General features: G+C 37.4%; 2 protein-coding genes across 2 annotated transcripts; both read left to right on the plus strand.

Annotated features, from left to right (window-relative positions):
* Nucleotides 1–2849: 2849 nt before the first annotated feature.
* On the plus strand, nucleotides 2850–7292 carry LOC140167297 (histamine N-methyltransferase-like). Its single transcript, XM_072190628.1, has 3 exons — nucleotides 2850–3120; nucleotides 5888–6212; nucleotides 6634–7292. Exons 1-3 carry the CDS (start codon nucleotides 2892–2894, stop codon nucleotides 6812–6814), a joined length of 735 nt encoding a protein of 244 aa, XP_072046729.1. The 5' UTR covers nucleotides 2850–2891; the 3' UTR covers nucleotides 6815–7292.
* A 4157-nt stretch (nucleotides 7293–11449) lies between these two features.
* LOC140167298 (histamine N-methyltransferase-like) lies at nucleotides 11450–20349 on the plus strand. The gene is made up of 3 exons (XM_072190629.1): nucleotides 11450–11738; nucleotides 18340–18660; nucleotides 19089–20349. The coding sequence occupies exons 1-3, from the start codon at nucleotides 11510–11512 to the stop codon at nucleotides 19493–19495; spliced, it is 957 nt and encodes a 318-aa protein (XP_072046730.1). The 5' UTR covers nucleotides 11450–11509; the 3' UTR covers nucleotides 19496–20349.
* The last annotated feature ends 5028 nt before the right edge of the window (nucleotides 20350–25377 follow it).

The following is a 25377-nucleotide window of genomic DNA, read 5'->3' on the forward strand; positions in this document are numbered from 1 at the left end:
AAGCCGTGCGTATGAATTTTGGTACTATTACAACAAAAATGTCATATAATGAGAGAAAATATACCATTTTGAAGCATCAAACCCTAAAAATTACTTTTTTGGCTATATAACTTGATCAATTTCAGCGATTTAAAACAGTTGTATTTCCATGTATTTCCAAACTCATAGTTGCATCTATGTGATTTAATGCAGGCAGTGGCTGCACCTCAGATCAACATAATGTTCATCATATTTCATCTGATGATGAACTTTTCAGGCAATGGATCATCATGCTCCTCAAGTTTAACATATGTTCACTAAGTCAGTACAATAACAAAAGAAATGAAACTACAATTCAACCTATAAATCATTCCAAAATTGCTCCACTATCTACGACAACAGATACAATAGTAGATACAACAACTCGCTATGCAATTGGCCCTACAACTCGCCCTACAACTCGCTCCACAACTCGCCCAAGTAGATCTTGCCATACACAATCGCCACATGTAACGAGTCACATTATGGTGTTAAATAAACCCTCTATGATGCCCTGGATGTGGAAGTGAAGTGTCTGATGATTCGCCTAGCCCCATTTCCCTAAAATTAAATTTTCATAAAAGCTAATTTGGCAGAGGAGGGCCTCGAATCCATGCCGTTACCGCTATTTACTAACCACCGCTGGGATTCGAACCCGCAACCTCTCGCACCATAGTCGAACGCCTTATCGATTGAGCTAACTTGAGTGCTATCATGGCTATCGTACCTAAAACGTCAGTAGAGTACCAATGCGCTATACCAACTGCCCACTGATTATTAAGTAGCCATATTAACCCCAACAGAACCCCAAAGTTAATAAAAAAGGAAATAAAAGATTAGATTACTATAAAAATGATACAGTAATTTTTAGCATGTTTCTATGTAATATTTACATAGATTTTTCATCATCCTTTCAGTCTTCATTTTCATTAAATTAAAAAAATGGTACATATGAAATTAAAATAAAATACTCTGCCTTCTAAACTAGATCAATTATACTGAGATTGAGTATCAGGAATAGTTCTATATGATGTACAGTTAATATTTATATATTCTTTTTACATGGGGTGCTTGTTTTACAAAAAAATATTTCATTGAAAACCTTCCCACTCAGCTATTTCAAAAGGTAACAGGCCTAGCATGTGCAATAAACTAGCATTGACATGAATGTTATTTTTAAAACATTTTATAAACGCTTTGATTTTGGCGTATACTGCTCTAATCATGACCAGGGATCATGATCTGTATAACATTACTATTCATTACAACATTACCGGAACATTACAACACTGCAACATGGCTACACCAAATATCCAACGGACAATACCACAACCATTGTACTGCAATCATGACCACTTTTGGATGGCTCTCAACACATATTATCAACACACAGAAAATCAGGAAATTCTTGCAAAATGGACAGAGGAAGAATTTGACTCAAATGTAGTGAAAGTTTTATCTGAAAAATTTGGTGATAAACTTACTGATCAGCCATTGCGTGTGCTAGGTGTGGGTAGCAGTGAAGGTAAGGCCAAATGGAAATTTATTTCGGCGTTAATGCTAGGCGAAACCCAATATTGACAAACAATAAATTAAAGGCATGCCTAAAATACCCATATGGTATTTTATTTATTTATTTATTTAATAATAATAATAAATACTGAACTTATAACGCGCACAAATTTCCAAGGGATGCGAGGCGCGAGAAGAAGACAGAAGGAAGGGAAACATCATATTTGGGGAAGAGATGAGTTTTAAGAAGACTTTTAAAAGTCATACACACTCGCCACATGTAATGAGTCACATTATGGTGTTCAATAAACCCTCTATGCTGCCCTGGATGTGGAAGTGAATTGTCTGATGATTTGCCTAGCACCATTTCCCTAAAATGAAATTTTCATAAAAGCTAATTTGGCAGAGGAGGGCCTCGAACAGTTGCCATTACCATGGTTACCGCTATTTAGCGCAGTGATTTATAGTGCGCTACGTACGCATAGGCACAACGCCTAGACGTTGATCCACAAGCCTCAGCACACTTTACAGGTTGTCGCTAACCACTATGACCCCACATCATTCCATAAACCATTAAACAACAACACAGGCACTTGTGACTAAGAAGCGCACACCTATAGACATTCCACAATAGACCTTCGCAGCCAGGATCAGCCCCAAGTTTTGTACGGGTTACAACGAGACAATTAGCGGTAAGTTCCTTGTCCAGGGGAATTTCAAGCTAACCCAATATTAGAGCGTACTAACCACCGCTGGGATTCGAACCCGCAACCTCTCGCACCATAGTCGAACGCCTTATCGATTGAGCTAACTTGAGTGCTATCATGGCTATCGTACCTAAAACGTCAGTAGAGTACCAATGCGCTAGACCACCTGCCCACTGATTGTTAAGTAGCCATCTTAACCCCAACAGAACCCCAAAGTTAATTTCAGGAAATAACAGATTATTATAAAGATTACTATAAAAATGATACAGTCATTTTTAGCAGGTTTCTATGTAATATTTACATAGATTTTTCATCATCTTTTCAGTCTTCATTTTCATTAAATTAAAAAAATGGTACATATGAAATTAAAATAAAATACTCTGCCTTCTAAACTAGATCAATTATACTGCGATTGAGTATCAGGAATAGTTCTATATGATGTACAGTTAATATTTATCTATTCTTTTTACATGGGGTGCTTGTTTTACAAAACAATATTCATTGAAAACCCTCCCACTCAGCTATTTCAAAAGGTAACAGGCCTAGCATGTGCAATAAACTAGCATTGACATGAATGTTATTTTTAAAACATTTTATAAACGCTTTACCGTTACTATTCATTACAACATTACCGGAACATTACAACACTGCAACATGGCTACACCAAATATCCAACGGACAATACCACAACCATTGTACTGCAATCATGACCACTTTTGGATGGCTCTCAACACATATTATCAACACACAGGACATCAGGAAATTCTTGCAAAATGGACAGAGGAAGAATTTGACTCAAATGTAGTGAAAGTTTTATCTGAACAATTTGGTGATAAACTTACTGATCAGCCATTGCGTGTGCTAGGTGTGGGTAGCAGTGAAGGTAAGGCCAAATGGAAATTTTTATTTTGGCGTTAATGCTAGGCGAAACCCAATATTGACAAACAATAAATTAAAGGCATGCCTAAAATACCCATATGGTATTTTATTTATTTATTTATTTATTTATTTATTTATTTATTTAATAATAATAATAAATACTGAACTTATAACGCGCACAAATTTCCAAGGGATGCGAGGCGCGAGAAGAAGACAGAAGGAAGGGAAACATCATATTTGGGGGGAGAGATGAGTTTTAAGGAGACTTTTAAAAGTCCCAATGCTATGGGCCATTCTGATGACTATTGGCAGCTTATTCCAAAGACTGGGGCCAGCCACAGAAAAGGCAGTATCCCCAGCCAGTTTGAAGGTTCTGGGGATAACAAGCGAGTTACCAGCCGATCGGAGATAGTATGAGGACTGGCGGATATGGAGCAATGAAGAGAGGTATTCAGGAGAATCCAGATTGACACATTTGTAAGTGTGGACAAGCGTACGAAATTTAATTCGTTCAGCCACAGGAAGCCAGTGAAGCTGGGCAAGTAATGGGGATGTGGAAGTGAATCTGGACTTCTGGAAGATGAGGCGGGCAGATTTGTTCTGGATACCCTGCAGACGTTGAATGTTTTTCTGAGGGATGCCATTAAGGAGGGAGGAACAGTAATCTATCCTAGACAATATAAGGGCACGCACAATGTTATTACACGTGTTGAAGTCAATGAAACGTCTTATCCTGCCAAGATTCCGTAGTTGCCAATTAAGGGACCGACAAAGCTGAGTGATATGGTCGGACATCTTCAAGTCACCATCAAATACAACGCCAAGATTTTTTTATTGAGGCGGAGAGTTTGATAACATGCTCATCGAGGTGAAGAGTGTAAAACTTCACCAATTCATAATGAGTAGCAGAGGCGGCAATGAAATATTCAGTTTTTGCCATATTGAGCTTGAGCTTGTTACTCTGAAGCCACACCCTCAACTCATTGATGCAATTAATGAGGTTAAAGAGGGCACAAGCCGCATCACCAGGTATAGCAGGATCAAAGACGCCAAACAACTGAACATCACCCGCATAAAAATGGAATTGAACATCATGGTGACGAATGATCTGACCCATAGGAATAGTGTAATAACAGAAAGCCTGTGGCCCGAGAACAGACCCTTGGGGTACACCATGTTTGAGAAGAGCAGTCTCGGAAAACGTGCCCTTAACAAAAACCTGACTAGTTCTGTTGGTCAGGTAGGTCTTGAAAAAATTCAAGGCAGTGTCAGTGAGACCAAATTCTTGACTCAACCGCCGCAATAGAATACCATGATCAACTGTATCAAATGCGGCGGTCAAGTCAAGTAACACAACAAAGACAGCTTTCCGGCCATCAACAGCTCTCATTATTTGATCGTGAACATGTAGGAGGGCTGTCTCAGTGCTATGACCTGTCCGGTAGGCCGATTGGAGTGGCTCGGACAGGTCATGGCTGTTGACATGGTACGATACCTGCATGAGCAGAGACAGCTTTCTCTATGAGTTTCCCCAAAAAGGGCAAGTTAGAGACGGGACGGTAATTAGATAACTGTTGATTGTCAAGGGATGGTTTCTTTAACACAGGCGTGATAACAGCTTTTCTTAGGTGAGAAGGAAAAATACCAGTGGTTAAGGATGAATTAACGATCTTCACGAGCACAGGTAGGAGCAAAGTAAGATGTTGTTTTAATAGCCAAGTAGGCATAGGATCAGAGACACTAGTTTTGGATTGACATTTCATTATTAATTGATGAAGATCATCATCAGACAGTGCAAGGAAAGTAGAGAGAGAAGGAACAGAGACACTTTGATCAGATCTAACAACAAGATCTTGGCAGCTGCTACAACTGTCAAGATCAACCTTACAAGAACATGAACTCTTACTGTCAACATCTTTACGTATTTTGTCAACTTTGTTCACAAAGAAATTTCTAAAACTATTTGCCAACCTAACAGGATCACTACAATCAGGTAGAGAGCACTGGCTCTTATTAAGCAAAGTATTGACTGTTTTGAACATGTCCTTAGTATTACAGTTCAACAGAGTCTCATTAAAATATAATTTCTTCTCAGTGGCAATGACATCAGCAACCTTCCGCTGAGATGAGATGTACGCCTGGCGGTCAGTGTCACTGCGCGACTTTCTCCAACGCCTTTCACAACGCCGTTTGTACTGCCATCTTGGACAGACTTGTTGAACCATCTAGGTTGACTACGAACAGAACGTGTCCTACATGTAATTGGTGCATGAGAGTCAAGGACATCTTGGCAACCAGTATTATAGGCATAAACCAGAGAGTCTAAATCATCATACTCCGAAGCAATGATAGAATCCATCTTAGCTGAAAGATCATCAGAGAACAACTTTATGTCCATATCGCGAAAGTTCCTGAATGAATATGATATTTTGTGAGCGGTGAGTTTTGGAAGGTCAACAGTAGCAGCGATCAAATAATGGTCAGAAACATGAAGAGGGTAGTTGGTGCACGCCTCAACAGTGATATCCTCTTTTCTGACAATTATCAGGTCCAATGTGTTTCCAGATTTATGTGTGGGAATTTATTTATTTATTTATTTATTTATTTATTAGACTTCATCACTTGCATTAATATATGTGATCACCATTGAGCGATGTAAATCGCCATGGTCATGATTACTAGGTTATCTGAGGTTAACTGATAATTGAACAAGATTCCCTAAGAATATATAACTTGTAAATTAAGAAGTTAATATATTTTTTTCCCAATAGGTAATCTAGAAACTTTACAGCTACAGAAATTGAAAACCAAATTCTCTCGAATATCTGCAACTGTCATTGAACCAAGCACAGAGCAGATCTCCAAGTATCAAGAAATGGTACATCAGAAGAGCAGCAATATTACCGGTATTGAATACAGTTGGTACAACCAAACCTTCCAAGAGTTCGTAACATCTATGGAAGCAGGACAGAAGTACCATTTCATCACCATTGTCCATGCCATATACTATACGGGGAAAGTAGAAGAAACAGTCCAAACGTTCTATGAGTTATTGGAACCTGGTGGGATGATATTGATGATAATAACAGCAGGTAGGTAAGTCACTCAAATTACTGAAGTTTGTTGTGGGTAGAGACATGTCTACAAGATTCTGAAAGTAGGACATTAAAAAAATTGAACCTATTTCTATACCCAAGCCCTGGATTTTCTCCAAATTGTTGTGCAATTTTGGCTCAAGATTGGCTTAGTTTTGGCTCAACTAGCAACACATTTGAACAAAAAGACCATCATCTATATTCCAGTTTTCACCAAAAAAGGGTCATACTTAGTATACCTGAAGGTCAAAAATGAGACCCATATAGCCATTTGTACTGTTAGTCCCAAGGCAAGAGAGCTTAGAATTCAGGGCAGGAATATGAGTACCATTAATCACCATAAGTCAAAAATATAAGGTCTCCACATGATTACATAACTCTGAAGATACTTAAATAAAAGCAATACAACTTTTCTGTCACAGACACCGGTATGCCATTGCCGTCGAAGATATTCCCTCAGCTAGCGGTGGAAGAGCAGAAGGTATTCCACAATTTTATCACATCCACAGATGTGAAATCTGTTCTCAGCAAGTACCAGATGGCCTATACTCAATCTTCTTATATAGTATCAGCAGATGTAACCACCTGTTTCACACAAGATGAAATGACACCTGTCACCAAGCTTCTACTTGATTTCATAACTTTTATAGTGAAGTTTCAGGAATCAGTACCAGCCGAAACCTTCAATGAAGTCATGGATTTTATCAAACGTAATACACGTGTCAAGAAAGGTGATAAAGGTGATGATAAATATTACTTTGATACTGACTGTGATATTCTAGTAATATCAAAGAAGGTAATATCTGCCAAGATCTGATCCAATCAAACCAAAGTTGGCATTAATAAACTTGAGATATAGGCATAAACAAAGTATGCCAGGGACTTGGGGACGGGGTTTCAGTAAGCTTTGATACTGTGGAGTGTGGAACAATGATAGCCAGGGAGCCAGAAAGGAATCAACTGACTCTTAAAGTGGAGTAAACTAGCACTGACTCGCAAAAGGAGTCGCTTGAGTGTCACAAGAGAGTCAGTTGACTCTACCCGTGGAGTCAATTGCCTCTATCTGCGAAGTCGTGTATGGCATGTATGGCGTGTACTTATTTAACACTGACTCTTACTCTCGGAACTGACTTTTTCACTGCAGAGTCAATTGACTCTACCCGTGGAGTCAATTGATTCTAAATACAGAGTCATTGATGCCGCTGTACGCATTGTATTGCTGAGTAGCAGCCATTTTGCATTATCATACTGCTGTGTGCTGCTGTTCAGCAAGCTTGTCATTCGCACGTTTTACCATATATAAGTGTGTACAATATGATGGGATATTTTCATGATGTAGGCTAACTTGGTCTTGAGCTGAATCCACAGGAGAATTTTAACCTGACTGTAAGGTAAAGCTAAGCTAATAAGGGCGCACACCACTAAATAAACTCCCATTGAAATACGTGTAAATATACATGAAAGTAAGTTTGTTTTTCTACCCCATGTAAAACCATTTTTCATATTTTGGTAGCACCAATGTCTTAAATAAAGATTAAAATTTAATTTAAAATGGGTTTTTTGACACAAGTTGAGACTAACTTTTAAGCTACGGGGACCTGAACAGCGCCACCCTTATTTTCAGCTTGCACGAATGCCTCCTTACCATGTCCGTACGCGGATTAGTTTTGGGAGCCAAACTTTTTGACCAGATCAAGATGCATCATTTTGTGATATTCTGAACATTTACCAATTGCATATCTTTTAATTTAATTATAATAAACACTCATGGCTACTCATCTTGCTCCCAAGGGGCACCCACTTGTTTGCACTACCGACCTATGTTTACCGGGACTATCAAGGGTTACACCAAATGCGGAAGGATTTAGTGGTGTGCTGCCTTCTAAGAACAAAATATTTTTGTTTTTCCTTATTTTTGGAATCAGTGTTAAACATCTTAAAAAAGTGTCATTTCTTTTTATTGCTAGTCGCTCCAAAGTTATAAAACAGCGCTTCAAACAAGTTCGCACCTAGTGAAAAATGGGCTACTTTTTGCCCTTTTGAGAATTCTAGGGTCACAGCAACATAGTAGGCCATGTTAAACTGTATTTATATTCCCATTGATATCAGAAAAGTGATTGATTTCTTTCAAAAATATTCACAATCATAAATATGACATGGTGGACAAACAGTATGTGAGCATTCCGCCCCCCCGCTCTTTATCATGCAGTATATACGGATATGCCAAAGGCCTATGTTCTAAAGTTTGGGGGTATGGGTAGCTGGAACGTCATTTTGGCACTTTAAAATGTTCATTTTCCAAGTTGTGTGTATTATTGTGGCAAGATCTAAAATTAAGAAAACCCATCATTCAAATTGTTTGATATATTTCTCTCTTGGGAATTGAATATTTGAGAATATCTTAAAAATACCGGCATTTTGGGCCGTGTATTACGAAAAAAGCATGCATTGACTTTCAAAGTCTATTGTGACCCAATTAAATGGTCAGTGATTATTTTAAAAACGTTAATATACGAGTTTTGTTCTTATAATTACATTTTGCATCAAAATAATTTCAAAGATGTTTCACTTTTTCTGCGCCGGGATAATCAAAAGTGACCACTCCTGTGATGTTAAGGCCAAAATAGCTCATTTCTATAGCACGGTCTTAAATTGTCGATTCGATGGGAACTTGTGTTTTGAAGACAATTTCGTGTGCGTTTAAGAATGAAATCGCGTATTTGTACACGGTAACAGAAAATAGACATGTTTTCTTTGCAAGTAGAAAAGTTTCAGGCAAAAATCTTAAAATCAGGTATCAATCATGCCCATAGCCTAAAAAAATGAGTCTTCGAAGGGCGCACACCACTAAATAAACTCCCATTGAAATACGTGTAAATATACATGAAAGTAAGTTTGTTTTTCTACCCCATGTAAAACCATTTTTCATATTTTGGTAGCACCAATGTCTTAAATAAAGATTAAAATTTAATTTAAAATGGGTTTTTGACACAAGTTGAGACTAACTTTTAAGCTACGGGGACCTGAACAGCGCCACCCTTATTTTCAGCTTGCACGAATGCCTCCTTACCATGTCCGTACGCGGATTAGTTTTGGGAGCCAAACTTTTTGACCAGATCAAGATGCATCATTTTGTGATATTCTGAACATTTACCAATTGCATATCTTTTAATTTAATTATAATAAACAATCATGGCTACTCATCTTGCTCCCAAGGGACACCCACTTGTTTGCACTACCGACCTATGTTTACCGGGACTATCAAGGGTTACACCAAATGCGGAAGGATTTAGTGGTGTGCTGCCATAAAAAAGGGGGGGTGACTGGCGAAGCGGCGAATTCGAGCCGCGAGGCGCGAAGCGGCTCGTTTTCCCAAGCAATAGTCTGAACACAACTAAAAACGCCGAACTTAGAGTATGAAATAATTATAAAATGAATTGCACTATTTTTAGATCTCAAGATATTTATAGGTACTAAGACACTGTTTATGAACTATTAATATAGACATTTTAGTTCAAACACAGTGTGTTTAATTTGTTGTAATTAATGTGTACGCATTTTTTATACAATTTGCCGATATCATATGCACATTTGCAGCACTAAATGTTAGGGAATTTACAGAAATCTCATCCCATTTTGAGAATATTCCGCTATTGTATTGTTATATGTGTACTTTCATCAAGCTGTAGTTAGGTAAAAAAAAGACAATTAAATTAAATGGATTAGCCTTTAACAGGGAAACATACCCTTCTAAATTAATCCAATTAGCATTTTCTCTTCTGATTAACATTTTATAGCGATTATAATTTTGTGCATTTTATGAAATTGTATGCACCTGTATGTATAATATGAAACTTTGCGGAGTTTTTATCACTGTGTGTTTTCCTTCTGATAAACATCATTGAGTTGCATATAATCATGATTATAGTTAGGTTAAAAATTGACAACAAATATCGAGTCATATGCACTTTTAAGTCTGTATATTTTATGCAGATATTTAGTTTTGACAGAAAAAAAGTCACATCATAAAATAATGATAATGGTGGTCTAACAAGCCATTTGGTTAGCATGTTTATGTAATACTGTATGCATAATATGAAACTTTGCGGAGTTTTTATCACTGTGTGTTTTCCTTCTGATAAACATCATCGAGTTGTATATAATCATGATTATAGTTAGGTTAAAAATTGACAACAAATATCGAGTCATATGCACTTTTAAGTCTGTATATTTTATGCAGATATTTAGTTTTGACAGAAAAAAAGTCACATCATAAAATAATGATAATGGTGATCTAACAAGCCATTTGGTTAGCATGTTTATGTAATATTCTTACAGCATGAGCATGTGCAGGATGAAATAAAGCAATAATTGCCCTGTATACATGGTACATCTGCCTTTTTAGCCGAGCGAAATAAACAATGCAGACGCGCCGGACGCGAGTTGTTAATCGGTGATGAACAACGGTGAAACATGATTGAATCCCTTTCTATTTATTTATTTATTTATTTATTTATTTATTTATTTATTTATTTATTTATTTATTTATTAGACTTCATCACTGGTACACGCATATAAAATTATTGCACATCAAAATATTGAAAAATATAAATATAGAAGCTTTAAAAAAAACATGTTAAAAGACCAGCGAAAAGGCTGGCCTCTAGAACCATCCCACCTAGGAAAGACCTAAATAATTTTGGAAAAAAAGAATGGAATGCCAGGGGCAAGACCTTAAATAGCCCTAAAATTTGGGCATCGGCAAGTAGAAAACCAAGTGCAGGTACCAGAAGGAACAAATTTGGAATAAAATAAAATCTCTGGATAAAATCCAGAGACAATGCGGATGAAGTATGATTGTTTGTGGGATTCAGTCTTACACCTCTGAATAGATAACATAAGAAGATCTGCAGAGAGCCTAGTGGTGGGATGGTCTTCATTTTCATTAAATTCCAAATATTATTGGCACATATAAAATCAAATTCTGTCTTCTAAACTAGATCAATTATACCACGATTAAGTATCACAAATCTTTATATATGATGTAAAGTTAATATTCATAATACACAGGATGCTTATTTTTAACCACAAAATATTCATAAACCCTCCCACTCGGCTATTTCAAAAAGGTAATCAAGCTTCCTTACCATGTGCTATAAATTAGCATTAAAATAAATCTTATTTTGAAAACATTTTAGAAATACTTTGATATCGGCGTATACTGCTGTGATCATGACCAGGGATTACGATACCCTCACTATTCATTTTACCATTACTGGAACATCACTACACTGCAACATGGCTACACCAAATTTCCAACGTAAAAATACACAACCATTATACCGCAACCCTGACCACTATTTTATGGCTCTCGACACATTCAATCAACACACACGACATCAGGAAATTCTTGCAAAATGGACAGAGGGAGAACTTGACTCAAAAGTAGTGAAGGTTTTATCTGACAAATTTGGTGATGAACTTAAAGACCAGCCATTGCGTGTGCTTGGTGTGGGCAGCGGTGAAGGTAAGGCCAAATGAAAAATTATTTATTTATAACATTCGGCGTCAACGCCAGACGAAACCCAATATTGACAATCAATTGAAGGGATACATATGGTCATCTATTTACTTATTTTGATTTATTTGACTTCATCACTTGCATTTAAATATTTTGCGCCAAAAAAGTATTCCAACACTTGGAAAAAATCCTAATTGATGATTCTAAAAGAATGATATCTTGTTAAATTTATTCATCAGGTTTGTTCGGTAAATAAACATTTTAGATTTTTGGAATTCCGAGGCACTATTTTCAGACAAAGCTTTGGTGCCGCGATGGGCAGCCTCGTTAGCCCCATCATAGGCAATTTCTTCATGGAATTCTTTGTGCAGGAGGCCATCGCGACAGCCCCCTTAGAGTTATATTGACGAGCATTAGAGCAAAAAATTCACTTTTGAAGAAGAAAAAAATGGTCACATTCCATTTTTACAATCCTGCGCGAAAAGGTTGGGACAGTTTGTTTATTTCGAACGCATCCCCGCTCCCCTTATTCAAGGTTGGGACAGTTTGTTTATTTCACGCATCCCCGCTCCCCTTATTCAATGTTGAAAGCTGAAAAATAGTCAAAAGTGGTTGCGCTCAATGTCTGCTCCAACATTGTTTCCAAGGGAGGAGAGGGGGAGTAAGCAAGTACATAACATTTGAGCAATGAAACGTATCGTGTATTTTCAGCCTCATGTTCAATCCACAGGAATTTGATCTTTAAAACATCAACTGTCCCAACGATTTTCGCACAAGATTGTAGACACCCTTATAGTCAACAAACGAGACGGATCAATCAAACTCTTGGTGTATAGTAAACCTACGCACACTGATCAGTATCAGTATCTGAACATCCTCCCCCCCCTCCAAAAAAACAACAACCGGGAGTGGTTAGAACTTGATCGCATGAACTCCGTGGTACTGGTAACAGAAACGGAAGACAGAATCAAAGAAGAGGAGCGAGTATGTGCAGCCTTGAAAAATTGTGACTACTCAGATTGGGCCATGGACAAAGTTAAAAATCAAATGCATAATAAAACCAAATATGAAATCAAAGAAAATAGGAGGAAAAGAGCAAAGGCATGGTGGTCATTTCTTATGTCTACGGCCTTTCGAGGTATTCAAAGAATATTCAAGAAACACAAAGTTGACACAGCAATGAAACCCCACGGCACTCTCAGACAAATCTAAAAAACATCCAAAAGACAAACGTGAAAAAGCGAAAACCGTAAGTCACTGAATGGGCCTTTAATTGGGCCAAATATTATGAATATTACCATCGCTGCGCTGGCCACTCCTGATACACCACTGAGGACGAGGGTAAGGACGAAGGCGGTATTATATCCATGCAGGCCAGATAATGTGGGCAGCGTGATTAGGACAGTGACAACAAATGCAATGCAGTTTATCAGGACCCAAAATTTACTTTAATTATGGCCAAAGTGGTGTGAAAAGGGCATAAATGCTTATTTTATTTTGTGAACATGCTCAAGGAAACCTCTTTTAATTAAGACTATACTTTATTTATTTGCGAACAAAGCACTGCCTAATCATGGTAATAATTTAGTAAAAAAACAACATTTCGCATGCTTCAAGCTTATTCCAAAAATATATACAGTCATGGACAAAAGTTTGGAATATTTTAATTTTTTTGCATAGCCATGTTTTTAAGTGCAGATTTCTTACCATCAATGACCCGTCAGCCATGCAAAATGGATCACGGGTGTCTGGCAAGGTCTCAGGTACCATTCCATATTACACAATACGCAATGTAGGACAATGGCTTCTTATGCCTGACCATTGAACCATCGGGCATCCTTTTCACAGTTATTTTAGCGATATGATTCATAAGGTAACATTGGCTTTTGCATTACGGTTTGAAGAAACCAGCTTTACTTTCTTGCATCTGCCTGTTGTATACGATATTTATGATCATGGTGTACGAGTTGAGCGCAGATTTATACGCCCGTGTCATTGATTTACGTAATGGCGGCTACAAACAGAAGGATATTGGTGCTGCTTTAGGAATTACATAAGGTGCAGTTTCTAAAAATTTGAAGAGACGTCTAGAGACCGGAACTAATACACCTAGACAAAGGTCAGGTCGGCCCCGAAAGACAATCGCCAGGGAAGACCGATCTCTCTTGAGACTTTGCCGTAATGGCCGCACAAAGCCTGCATCTCGGCTACGAGCAGAATGGCTGAGGTCCGTAAACGCGCCTGTTACCAGGAAACTTGTGAACAATAAACTGGTTAGGGCAGGTTTTCGCCCAAGACGACTAATAAGAAAGCCGATACTTCTGCAACGACATCGGCATGTGTGCTTCCTTTAGTCATAGAGACATGGGAATTTGACAGTAGGCCACTGGCGTAATGTGATCTTCAGTGACAAGGCATGGTTCCTCCTATACAGACAAGATGACCGATTTAAGGTCCGAAGACAGGTCGGTCAAGCCCTGCTTGAGGATTGTATCCTGCCTAGACTGAGATAGTGGTGGAATCACAGTATGGGGAGTATTTCACAGTAAGTCGAAATCACACCTCTCCAAGCTAGAAGGACACTTGAACCAGGACCAATATCTGCATGTTCTTGATACAGTTATGCTTCCGTTTGCAAGAAGAGACTTCGGGAACAATATCGTGATCCAAGATGACAACATCACGGCGCACAGAACCCTACACGTGAGGGAATTCCTTGAAAATGAGAACGTAGAACACCTGATCGGCTTTGAGCCCGGATATGAACACTATATATAACTTATGGGCAGAGGTACCCCGCAGGATAGGTAATATGGACAACCAACCAATCACCCTGCAGGAACTTAGACACGCCCTCATTGATTGCCGGCGAGATATTCCACAAGGAACCTTGGCAATCCTGGTCCAGGGAATCGCGTATATGACCTTGAGCTGGCAAGGAGTGGACACACTAAAAATTGAGTTGTGTTTTCTCAAGCAAGAAACTTATCTGAACATGTCACAGTGAGAGTTTAAGTTTTGTTTAAACAATAAAGTTTGCTAGTGTCTTTAATCTGATTTTGTGATACAAAGAGTCCGCCAAAAAGTGTTGCGATTGTGTGATTCTTCCATTGTAATGCGTTTAATTGACAAACTATGTGATGTAAACATAAAAGGATATTTGTATCTTTCAATTAAATTCAACTGAGCACTATTCCAGAACAATAAACCTGTTCCTAGAATGATTGAAAACTGCATTTGATACAAAAATAAAAATATTCCAAACTTTTGTCCATGACTGTACATCGATTATTACCATATTAGTATCATAATATGGACATTCTCGTTCGCTTTTTTATCAACTGAACATCTTAGTATTGGAAGCTACGTACTACATAGACATTTAGTTCATAATATAGACATTTAGTTCATAAACAATGTGTTTAATCTTTTTGATCATTTCTGCCACTGTCTGATATTTTAAGCCAACGTATGCACCTGTGTGCATTTTATGCAACTTTACTGAATTTGTGTGCATTTTTGCATTCTGATTACAAATTTTAAACATAATACAGTTTTCAACTTGATATCAGTAAACCAGCATTGCATTTTCATCGAGCTGCAGTTAGGTAAAAAAAACCCCGCAAATGAAATAGATTGACTTTTTAAACGAAAACCTACCCTTAATATCAGTAAACAAGCTGCGTACTTTCATAGAGCTGCAGCTAGGTAAATTAAATTAAATGGATTGACTTTTTGAATGAAAACCTACCTTAAATAAATCTTTTTTTTAACAAAGATTATAATTATATGAAATTGTAGGCACTTGTGTGTATTTTATGCAATTTCGCTGCGCTTTCACTGCGTTTTTACATCCTGTTTTGTTTAAACATAATACCGTTATAAGAATTTGTATAATATGTGTACATCCATGACAGAACGATATTCTGCTGCATGTGCCTCATTTCGCATAGTGGCTGGGGATGGGTGCCGAACTCATCTGGGGTGGGGTCGCTTTAGGTCGTCCCCGGGTGGCATGGTTATGGAATCATAATAAGCCATGTGACTTGGGGATGATATGGAGTGGCCCCCTTGGGGTTGGTGTGGTGCTGGTTACCGGTTGTTGTGTGAGGTGGGACACATGTGGCGGCCGACGGGTGCATCCTTTTGATATGGATGTACACATATTTCATATGTAATGTTTTAACCTTTTGATGTATTTTGTTTGACCCCTGGGCACCCATGGAAAACAGTGTTTTTACACTGATTGGATATCCCAAGGCTAATGAAGATGTAATAAATAAATAAATAAAAATAACGTTATATTGATGAACCAGGTGTGTACTCCCATTGACCTGTAGCTAAGTACAAATAATGACAGGTCAATTTTAATTGACTTGTCATTATTTAAAAATGGATTTATATATCTGTGATGAAACGTACCCTTTCAAATAACTACAAACAATTTCTTTTCTCATTAACATTTTATAAAACATAATACATATTCGTGAGCCAGGTGTGTACTTTCATCGAGCTGTAGCTAAGCTCAAAAAATGACATTAAAAACAGTCATATGCTATGCACTTTCAAAATCTATATAATTCATGTTAATTATAATAGCTATTTCTGACGTCAGAAAAAATGAGAAATTCCTGTGACCAATCGTGTAAAATAATCTTATAAACAACAAGTTGTGCTTACGATGATCTTACGCCAAGTTCAATGTTACTTTCAAGATAATAATTATGTTATTAAAATTTAAAGTGCAAGATTTAGAATACAAGTTGTAGTGTGCCCCAAGGGTAAATTCTTGCACCTCTATTATTACATTATATATAAATGATACAAATCAAGGATATTCCCGTTTATTCTCTTAAAACTTCTCTTCAAGAAAAGGGAAATTGGAAATTGTTGCGTGACAAAACCAGTAAGTTTTTGCTTACTTAATATTTTGTCCATCGCATCGCGCATCGGAGGACTTCATCAGATGTGAGCATCCACTTTCCTGGGAAACTGACTTCCGGTCGTGTGTAATCTTATTTCCAGTCTTCAAAAATGGGTCATAATAAGGGTGCCCCCCCCCCCCCCATAGAACCTTCATTGCGCCCTCTTTTCTCCTATTTCGTTAGCTTTAATAAACTGGAAAAAAATATTTCAATTGGCTCAACTTTTAAAGAAATGTACTCGTTTTTCACTCTGTCCACGTAGGAGGTTTGGCTACTTCAAAGATTGAAAAGGAATGCATGAATATCAAACATTTCTCAATGCTAACTATATTTAGGGAATGGGCTTTACCGGTTGGCTTTTGGGCCATGGATTTTGTTAAGTGTCATTAATTTGTGGGAAAATACTTCTATTTATGCCTTTTTGTTTAATCATGTTTCTGACTTTGACGTTTCATGCTTTATTTTTATTTACAACATATCAAGTCATTTCTCTTTTTGGGATAAAAGGTAATCCTGAAAAGGGCTGTTTGGGTTGTCTTTGGTTCTTCTGAAGCGAGTTTGCTGTGCTGCTCTGGCCTCTACCTTGTTGCCTCCTTGGCAAATACAGGTTTCAGCCCTGGTCCTCAAAGGAAATTGCGTCAATTGCGTTGCTTACCATCTTTATGCGCCAGATACTTGAGAATGCAGCAGTAATACGCTTCCGAAGATCTTGGAGGCTACCTGGTGGTTCTCGCTCATAGATGTCGCTTTATATCAAGTGGTGGTGGTCTGGTGATCTTTGCAGCATGACTCATCCCAACCACTATGTTTGCTATCCGTGGACAGGGTGACAAAGCTAACGACAAAAGATTTCTTTAAATACCAACAAATTTGATCAACTTTCCAGAAATAAGGAAAAAAAGGCGCAATAAGGGTTCTGGTTATTTTTTTGGGGACACCCTGTAAGTCTCTTCCTCTCTATATATGGTCTTTGTCCTCCTCTTTCTGATCACCATTGCTTCGTGTACTTTTCTAGACATTCTGACATGCTCCTTGCTATCTTGGAGCACTCCTAATTGACGTAATGATTTGCTCTTGCGACATGATAAGATATGGCAGACCGAGTAAACTTTTTCTCATTAGCTTTCTTCACTTCCGCTTGATGTTCCGGAAGCCTAATCCCGAACAAACGAGAGATCTCACAGATCGCAGTTTTGGCAGCCAATCTCATAAATACAATTGCCTGTACTGTGGAAATAAGCCCATGATATAAGACTACACACAACCGGAAGTCAGTTTCCTAGGAAAGTGGATCAAATAATCACATCTGATGAAGTCCTCCGATGAGATGGACGAAATATTAACCAAGTAAAAAAATTACTGGTTTTGTCACACAAAAATTACCAATTGATTTGAAGTGCAACCCAGATGAATCTATTCACTGACGAAAACTACAGTTTCCAGGGAAAGGCTTTTTCCATCTCCAACGATGTGTCTGGGTTTTATAGTAAAAACATGCTCCCAGAAATTTCCTCCAAGAGCAGTATGGCAAAACTTGGTGGATGTGATCATCTTTGAGCGGAGAAAATTGTCATGGTCGACTGCTGTCATGGTCAACTGAGAATTGAAGAAAATTGCCCTAAGAATTGGGTATATATCTTAGAACTTTCTTAAAAGAAGCTTATATAACTTTTTTCCAACAGGTAATCTAGAAACTTTACAGCTGAATCAATTGAAAACCAAATTCTCTCTAATATCTGCAACTGTCATTGAACCAAACACACAGCAGCTCTCCAAATATCAGGACATGGTACGTCAGAATAGCAGCGACATTACTGAGATTGAATACAAGTGGCGGAACCAAACCTTTCAAGAGTTTGTGAGATCAACGGAAACAGGGAAGAAGTACCATTTTATCACCATTGTCCATGCCATGTATTATGTGGGTGAAGTAGAAGAATCAGTCCAAACGTTCCATGAGTTATTGGAACCAGGTGGGATGATATTCATGGTATTAACAGCAGGTAGGTAAGACGCTCAATTGTAGTCAAGTTTATTTTGGCTAGGGACGTACCTACAAGAGTCTGAAAGAGTCTGAAAACCCAATTGAACCTATTTCTCTACCCAAGCCCCAGATATTCTCAAAATTGTTATATGTATTGTCCAATTTTGGCTCAATTTTGGGTCAACTTTGCAACAAATTTGAAAAAAAAATTTATATTCCATTTTTACCAAACAAAAGGACATCCTTATTATAACAGACGGCCGAAACGAGGCCCATATAGCCATGTACTGTCAGACCCGAGTGAGCTTAGATTTAAAGGCCAGATTATGAGTACCATTATATCATCATACATTGTAAAAAAGTCAAAAAAGTATAAAGTCTGCACTTGATTGCATAACTCCGAACACACTTAAATAAAAGCAATACAACTTCATCTTTCTGTCGCAGACACTGGTATGCCATTGCTTTCGAAGACATTCCCACAGCTAGCTGTGAAAGAGCAGACTCCGAATCCATCAACTACTTCTGAATCACAGAAGATATTGCACAATTGTATCACATCAACAGGTGTCAAATCTGTTCTCAGAAAGTACCAGATGGCCTATACTCAATCTTCTTACATAGTATCAGCAGATATAACCACCTGCTTTACCCAAGATGAAATGACACCTGCCACCAAGCTTCTACTTGATTTTATCACTATGACAGTGAAGTTTCAGGAATCCGTACCAGACAAAACTTTTAATCAAGTCATGGACTTCATCAAACGAAATACAAGTGTCAAGAAAGGTGATCGAGGTGACGATAAATATTTTTTTGATACTATATGTGATATTCTAGTAATATCTAAATAGGTAATGTGCCAAGATACGAGTTAATATAATAACTAATTGTTCAAAATTTCCAACTTTGGTATGAGTGGATCAGATCATATCACATACAGACCTGTGTAAAAATCAACAAGCCCACTCCCTCATCAACTAGCACATTTCGTCGACTATGGAATGAAGCCGACGAAAAGTTATGTCATAGGGATTACACTGCGATCGAAGTAGCGTAAGGTTAACGTTAGGTTAGGGTATTGCGTTTGTGTGTTTTCCATAGTGACGTATAGTTTTGTACTCCTTGTTTTCAGTTTACCGGCAATATTATGTATTTATTTCTTTTCAAAAATGAATAAAAATAAAATCTATTTAGTTTCCTACAGAAATTTCACATCATTTACAAAATATGATGAATTTCAAAACTCAATTTTAAATTGGCATTTCTTCAAACCCGATTTTCTCGAAAAGTTGTTTATTCGCGGTACCCCACTATACGCCACTATGGAATACAGCCGACGATTTAATCAGAATTTGCAATCTTTTAAAACACATTTTTTGTCAATTTAACCCCAGTATTCTGAACCAGGGGATGCCGCTGACCCTCTAACATTGAAATGGAACTCATATTATCAAGGCCTATTGTCAAAACAATATCATTCCAAATTTACATTGCACCCGCGCCTTTGATATTAGACACAAAAATGTGCACAGTACAACAGAACAGTTGGTACCATGCCATGGGGATGAGGCTGTCACGTTTTTGCTTATGTCTAAACAAGACGAAACTAAAAATTTCGCTAGGATTTTGGGAAGTATGGGATTCTTCTCACATCAAAATCTTCATTTTGATAGGGTAATGTGGAGGGACCAGGCTGTTGATTGGGTCACCCGCCTTTAATTTCATTTACTTAATTAATCTGTATTTTACATTACGGGGTATTTCGTGATCCTAGCATCCTCTTTTTATGACATTTTTCAGTAGATATCCAGCTTATTCCTTTTTTGTTGGGAGTGGAGGATAATGCTGTGCATCACAAAATGCCCTTTTAATTTATATTATATAGGTACCTTAAAATTGCATGTCTATTATATTTAACCAAACATTGCAAAACAACGATACCTATTAAAGAGTATTTGTTTAGCAATTATAAGATCACAACTCGGTGGCCTTAAATAGGGTAGATATATAATGCGAGTGCAACGAGAATGTAAATTTGCCGTACTGTTTTCCTAAGCCTTTTTAGAATGTTTCATTCAAAAGGCGTCTCAGGAATGTGTGACAAACATTGCTTGGCCCACTATCAGCTTGCCACTCGGCTTGCCAAAAATTGTCCCCCCCCCCCCCCTCCCCTTCAGGCTGGCCAAACAAATCTTGCAATCCTCTCGCACGTTTCACCCTCTCTGGAGCTGATAATTATTGCACATCCCCTAAACACAACAATTTATTTGGGTATTAAATGTATATATTATATTGCTTACACTAGGTACTTAAATTTAGCTCATAAATAGTGTTTTTAAAGATTAAAATCTTTTGTAAATAAAATGTACATGCTGCAATTTTATACAAGTTGCTGATATCTTATAGTAGGGATGACCAATGAACCATCAACTTGATTAGAACACTCCCATAGACATGCAGGGAGCTCAACTGTGCACTGCTTGCACAGACATTTCTAAATTGATCTCATTCTTTTATTTTTCAATATTTTTCTGTAAAAATTGGGGAAGTTAATGCCAATTATATTTTGTAACTATCTTGCAAATTACAGCAACATAACTTATTTAATTTTCCTGTAAGTGCGAATCAAAATCATACCCTCTGTACAAAGGTTAAAATATTGAACAAGTAGGTCTCGAGTTAAAAATTAAATCACCAGCTTCCCTTTGGAATTTCCATATTCCTTTCGAATCATGCTAAGAAGACACCTTTCTGAACATAAATGTGAAGTTTCGTGCTCATTTGATGTATTTTTCACCTGATTTCAACCCTAAACATTTTCTTATATTTAAACCATCTGCACTGACTTTATTTATTTTTATTTATTTTATTTAATGACATCTTTAACGAGGGTAAACCCTGATCAGTGCAAGCACTGCTTTCCACAGGGGCCCTCGATAAAATAAAACATAAACAAATGATTTACAAAGAAACAAATGATTTACAAAGAAATAAATGTAAAATACGATAAGGATAATGAACTGAGTGCAATGCATTCGTCAAGATAATCGCACGCGCCGTGGAGTTATTGCATTTAGCTCGAGAGCCGATAGGCTCAAGAGCTAAATGCAATAACTCCATGGCAAGTGCAATTATCTTGACGAATGCATTTGCACGAGTACATTATCCGTCATACACTTTGAGTGTAGGCCTATTAAAACAATAGGCAATATTAATTGCTGCATTCATTATATTAGTTTTAATATTAGGAAAATATCTTACATTTTAAAAACACCGTCAGGAGATTGACCAGCTACGTAGCATTTAACTGGTAAAGAAAATCAATTCCTGTATAAGTTAGCTATCAATGGTATCGATTGCGCCATACGTCATACTTTAGTAACTTATTCACGCATGGTTTGTAACCAATTGACTTTATGTTGTGATCATTTAGAGCACTGAACCAGTTCATCTGGAAACGATCGATTTAGATGTCCGACTAGTACTACGGTGAATATCAACTGGACTTTATAGCTCTATAATTTGAACTTTAAAATCTACTTATATTAAAACACACGACATTGGGATTTAACAATTTGTTCAGATTATCATAGGCCTTCAAACACATGTGTTTGAAGGCCTATGGTATTATAAAGCATGATCATGATATTATGCGCTAGTGTGTGTTTCCTGGCCCGGCTATGTTATTTTAGATATAGGCCTACATGTATTTCATTTGTAAAATGCTGAATATTTTGCAATGGTGTCATCTTGTATAATTATGATCCACCTGTTTTTGGCCCTTTTTAATTAATAGAAGCTCGATTATTCTCATTTGATGTTTGATTTATTTGAGGTCATTAATCATAATGTATGACAACGTTATTTGCATAATAGGGTGCAACTCTACTAGTCTTATTACAAGACTGCCCTACCCCAACCCTAACCCTAAACTCCGTAAACGAGGACTGGACTCAAGTCTAGCGAGTTGCACCCTATTCGGTAATTGTACCCTATTATAGAACACCGTTTGTAACTATACCATTTTAACACCACAGAATGTATATTCGTACTTTTTTGATGGTATATATATCGAACAGACAATTATATAGTTATGTGACCTCTGTGTCGAAAGCGTCACCTAACTCTACTATATGGTTATGTGAAAGTAGTATTTCTAGTATTTGAGCGTGCACGTATTATCTAGAATCTATTGTTTAGCGTGCAGGTTTTAGATAATGCATTGTTTAGCGTGCAGGTTTATTTAATTTGGGCTGTGAAGGGTAGTTCGCGAAAATAATGCACGGGAGAAGAATACATAACGATGAATAGAAACGGGCACTAGAAGTGTATACTTAGATAGCACTTGCTGCTATACACGCACAGGAGCTGTACTTTTAAAATACGCGCCTAATCAATAATGAGTCTTTCACTCCATTGTTAAAGTATTGTGCTCCCTGTAGCATATGGAGTGACCAGGCCCTGGAGTGTGATGGTTTTGTAGCACATGACAGTATTCATTCAAGCCTATCAAGGTCAGTTATTAGCCACTTGCTGAATGGCTGGGCATTATCAGCTATCAAAGAGATACCTTATGCTGCTGCCAATCACAATAGAGGTTAAACATTTTGTTAAAACCCCAGAAGTGATATCAGGACAAAGCTGTGCATGTTGGTACTTGATTGTTTGGATTCCTATGTTGAAAATCCCTTGTAGTACATTAGTATTTTTCTTATGTGTAGTGTATATTGTTGTGGAAAAAAAGTTCACCTGGACTTTTTATTTTGTGCCACTTTGGCCATTATGGATGATTTTTGGCAAATGTTTTCTAAAAGCATGATTTCAGTGCCTCGGTTTGAAGAAATACTTAATGCTATTGACTAGTAAAGTGCCATTTCATAAGAAACCCCTTTGCTACTTTCACAATATGCTTGTTTCATGTTTGCATATATATTAAAATAAAGAAATATAAAAAGGTAAATATATGCTTATACCAATTTTGCTCACATTGCTATATTCAGACTTTGTCAATTTATTTCGTTCCAATGACCGGTCAGAATGGGAAACTTTGAAAATTCATAATTCGAAAAGTTTTTGACCGATTTGGACCATTTAACCACCAAAATACTTCTGTTGATGAGTTCTTTCCAGAAAACAATCTGTTGTAGCAATAGGGGCAACATGACATGGGTTTGGGATTTTCGTTTCCTGCATTAGTGGAACCAATGTTTTTTGGCATCCTTAAGGGCTGGGGTATGATCGACCTTGAAGTACCGGTATCTGGAGAGGGGAAGCAATGAGTTACCCCAAATCACAGCGGCAGGTAGTGACTGGGCCGCCGTGTGCTAATATATATTTATTTTGGAAGGTTCTTGTTTGTTTTAAATTTTGGGGCGTTTTTCCAAAATTTGATATTTTTGGTGATATTTCAAAAAAAAGACAACGCTTTGGGCACATAGTTTGTTATTGTTATTGCAGTTCTTTTCCACATACCTATGTTAACATTCGATTGGGTGGTTTACTAATATTATATATTTTATGACTGCAATTTGGCGTTTTCAATGCGTTTTACACGTATCTTGAAATTAACGCAAATATCTAGTCACGCTGCTTTTAGAATTTTTACCTGATCGTCGGCTTTTGCAGGCAACAGAATGCAGATTGGCTCACGATAGATGTCGTATTCCTCTATGTGGTTCACTTATTGATAAAATGAGTTTGTATTCCTTGTAACAACACACACATTGCCGTCTGGTAACCGGGTCTGGTACTGATTTTGGGACAGCCATAGACTTCAGCGCCGTATCAAATCTCATCATAAAACCACACGACTGACGACTATGTGTTTATGTTTCCCGCACGAAAGCTTGTGTCTACATCTATTACTATACTTCTTTGGAAACGTTGACCTTTGACCATTCTTTGTATAACGCCCTGATATGACCTTGATATGTTCGCTTGATTGGGTACGTTATAGCATCCATTTCATTGAGTTGTTAGGACTTGGTCAGTAGATAATACTATACAGGGATACAATAGTTTAACATGGTGTGTGAGCATGGTGAAAGACTCATTATTGATTAGGCGCGGACATATTAAAGGTACAGGTCCTTTGCGTGTATAGCAGAAAATTATAATAGAATGTGTGAATAGAATGTTTGGAATTTTGCAACTAAAATACTAACTGCATTCTGCATTATGTATTTATTTATTTATTTAGGCCTATGCCTATTTATTTATTTACTGACTTATTTATTGATTTTATTTATTTGGTATATTAGTTAGTAGGCCTAGTTAGTAATATTCCATGATAGGCCTACGTCGGTTTATTATTGATTGCTGATAACTTGACAACTGGATTGATTGATCGATTGATTGTCATTTCACATTATATTCCTAGTTTATAGGCCAATTTGAATAGCATCGTATATTAGATAAATAGACCTATCAGTATTGATTTATTCTATTCAGCAATATCAAGGATTACTATCAAACTTCTCATAGCTAATTGTCAGTTGGCTCAGTGGTAACGCAGTAGGTTTTACAACACACAGGTCCCGGGTTCGATTCCCACCTCTGCCTATTTTTTGCAAGGCTGAGAAAAAAATGAAATTTCTGGACTGCAAACTTATTTGGCGCGCGATCTGAGCTGGTCCTTTTCTGGTGGCTGTGTCTGTTACAGGCACACTCCCTCTGCATCCAAACCAGGTTCACGCTCATTTCACCTCCCTTAAGGATACGATGCATGATTTAC

This window comes from Amphiura filiformis, chromosome 13 (genome assembly GCF_039555335.1).
Source record: "Amphiura filiformis chromosome 13, Afil_fr2py, whole genome shotgun sequence".
Lineage (NCBI taxonomy): Eukaryota > Metazoa > Echinodermata > Ophiuroidea > Amphilepidida > Amphiuridae > Amphiura > Amphiura filiformis.